The sequence below is a fragment of the Lacerta agilis genome, chromosome 14 (genome assembly GCF_009819535.1).
Source record: "Lacerta agilis isolate rLacAgi1 chromosome 14, rLacAgi1.pri, whole genome shotgun sequence".
Taxonomy (NCBI): domain Eukaryota; kingdom Metazoa; phylum Chordata; class Lepidosauria; order Squamata; family Lacertidae; genus Lacerta; species Lacerta agilis.
In genome coordinates, this window is record NC_046325.1 from 8127889 (window position 1) to 8130321 (window position 2433).

Below are 2433 nucleotides of genomic sequence, written 5' to 3' on the forward strand. Positions count from 1 at the left end.
ATGCCATATACAGAGAAACTTGTTTTGTTTGTGCTTAGTGCCAAGAGTCTGCAAGCTTCTCTTTCTCACTGAAACCGAGACACCTCTCCCCCTGTTGGTTTCACTGCAGGTTTTTGCAAATGTTCCGATTCACTTTCTGTTTGCCTCTTCTGTGCAGTATGCATGTAATCAATACCTTTGTCCTCAATTTTTAGGCTTCCCATATGCAGATAGACCTGCTTTTTGGAACTATCCATGGAAACACCTAACAATATGCCATTCATCTCAGTAAAGTGGTACCTCGGATTAAGAACTTAATTCATTCTGGAGATCCATTCTTAACATGAAACTGTTCTTAACCTGAGGTACTACTTTAGCTAATGGGGCCTCACACTGCTGCCGTGCCACTGTCACAAAATTTCTGTTCTCACCCTGAAGCAAAGTTCTTAACCCAAGATACTATTTCTGGGTTAGTGGAGTCTGTAACCTGAAGCATCTGCAACCGAGGTACCACTGTAGTAGTCTAAAGTCATTAAATAATTTGTTGAGGACATTTTTTCAAGGACCCCATCTTGATTAATTTCATGACAGCAAGGGAGGGTAGGTGGCAACTTCTGCGCATTGCTCTTTTTGCAGCAGTTTTGAAGTCACTGTTTCGGATTGTGAAGATGAAAGGGCTTAGGGGAGGCAAAGCAACAATGGTCACAAGGAACACGACTTTGTTGATTTGGGTGTCACTTTGGGTCGAAGGCCTCAGGTACATGAAAAACATTGCTCCATAGAATAGGCAAACAATAGTGAGATGAGAGGAACATGTGGAAAATGCCTTGGAACGTCCAGTAACAGATGGAATCCGCAATATGGTGTTTATAATGCTGGCGTAAGAGATAAGTGAAAAGAAAAAGGAACCCCACATAACAATGGCACCATAAAAGAGACCTACAAGCTCCATCACAGTTGTGTCAGCACAAGCCAATTTCAAAATAGGTCCGATATCACAGAAGCAATGATCAATGACATTCTGTCCACAGAACGGGTAAGTCCACAAAACTATGGATTGAGACAATGTAGCTATAAACCCTACAACCCAAGCCATTAACGACAGGTGGAAACATAGTCTATTAGTCATCATCGCATTGTAAAAAAAGGGTTTGCAAATGGCTGTGTAGCGATCAAAAGACATGGTGGCAAGGTTGATGAACTGTATAGCTCCAAGTGAGAAGCTAAATAAAACTTGTATCAGGCAACACGTGAAGCAGATGGTGTTTTGGTTCAAGAGGATATTAGTCAGCATCTTGGGTATCACTGCTGTGGTGCTACAGAGCTCAGTCAAGGAGAAGTTGCTGAGGAAGAAATACATGGGTGTGTGGAGTTTGGGCTCCATGAAGACCACTGAGATGATGAGACAGTTGCCTGAAATGGACAGTAGGTACATCAGAAGGACAATCCCAACAAATGGCATCCTCATTCCATGAAATTCAGGGAATCCCAGTAGAATGAACTCCGTGATGGATGTTACATTGGCTACCTCCATTTCCTTGTTTTCCTCCTTAAAAAATAAATTAAATTAAATTAAGTTTCAGCACAACTTCTCATAAGTACACAAGGAAACATATGTATACTGATATGCATTATAATAGACACTGCATGAATTTATGGTGTTATGTTTAGTTACATATGAATATTGCTTCACTTTCATGACATGAATTCCTATTTCATGACACTTTCCCCATTCATTTGCATGCACATATCAGGGAGGTACATAGTGTAGTAGGAGTGGATATAGTTTTCTATAGGTGGTTCATGGGGAAGTAGAAGGGAACAGTGGCATCACTCATCAGGATGGAGATGGGGTGAGGGAGCCCTGGGTAGTTGTTGGTGGTAGCACCACAAATGCAAACACAAATATTTAACTTCATCTATCAATTTTGATTTCTTTAAGTTTCTCATTGTCTCAATTTTGCATTCACTTCCATGCATTTTCAGCTCAATTTGTGCATTGCTTTTTTTATATAAAAAAGCCCTCATGAAAATTCATCAGCATTTTAGTGTGAATTTCACCCAGTGATATGTATTTCTGCCAGAAATTTCCCTTGATATAATTAAACTGTGTATATTACAGGTAGTTTCAGTGATTTGTGCATGAGCCTAGCATATGCAACACTTGGTTGGGAAAGTGCGTTATATAATTCAGAGAAATGTGAACCTTAAAATATGGCTGTGTTTTCGGTTCTCAAATTGTTTCAGAAAGTGAGGATTGGGTAGTTCGGCCTTGTAATGCAAGCTGAATCAAATTACTTCCCCATCCCTGCCTGCACATCTCCAAGGCCACTGCTACCGTGAACCATCTTATATTTCATTGCTGCTACCTTGTCCCACTGCATCTCCCACCCAAGAAGTACAACAGTGAAGAGGACGCTACTGCCTCCACTCCCCCTCATGGGCCACAAATGT

At 40.9% G+C, this 2433-nt stretch overlaps 1 protein-coding gene across 1 annotated transcript; it reads right to left on the reverse strand.

Moving 5' to 3' along the window:
- Positions 1-511: 511 nt before the first annotated feature.
- On the reverse strand, positions 512-1513 carry LOC117057280 (olfactory receptor 6X1-like). Its single transcript, XM_033168121.1, has one exon. The coding sequence runs from the start codon at positions 1511-1513 to the stop codon at positions 512-514; it is 1002 nt and encodes a 333-aa protein (XP_033024012.1).
- Positions 1514-2433: the final 920 nt, after the last annotated feature.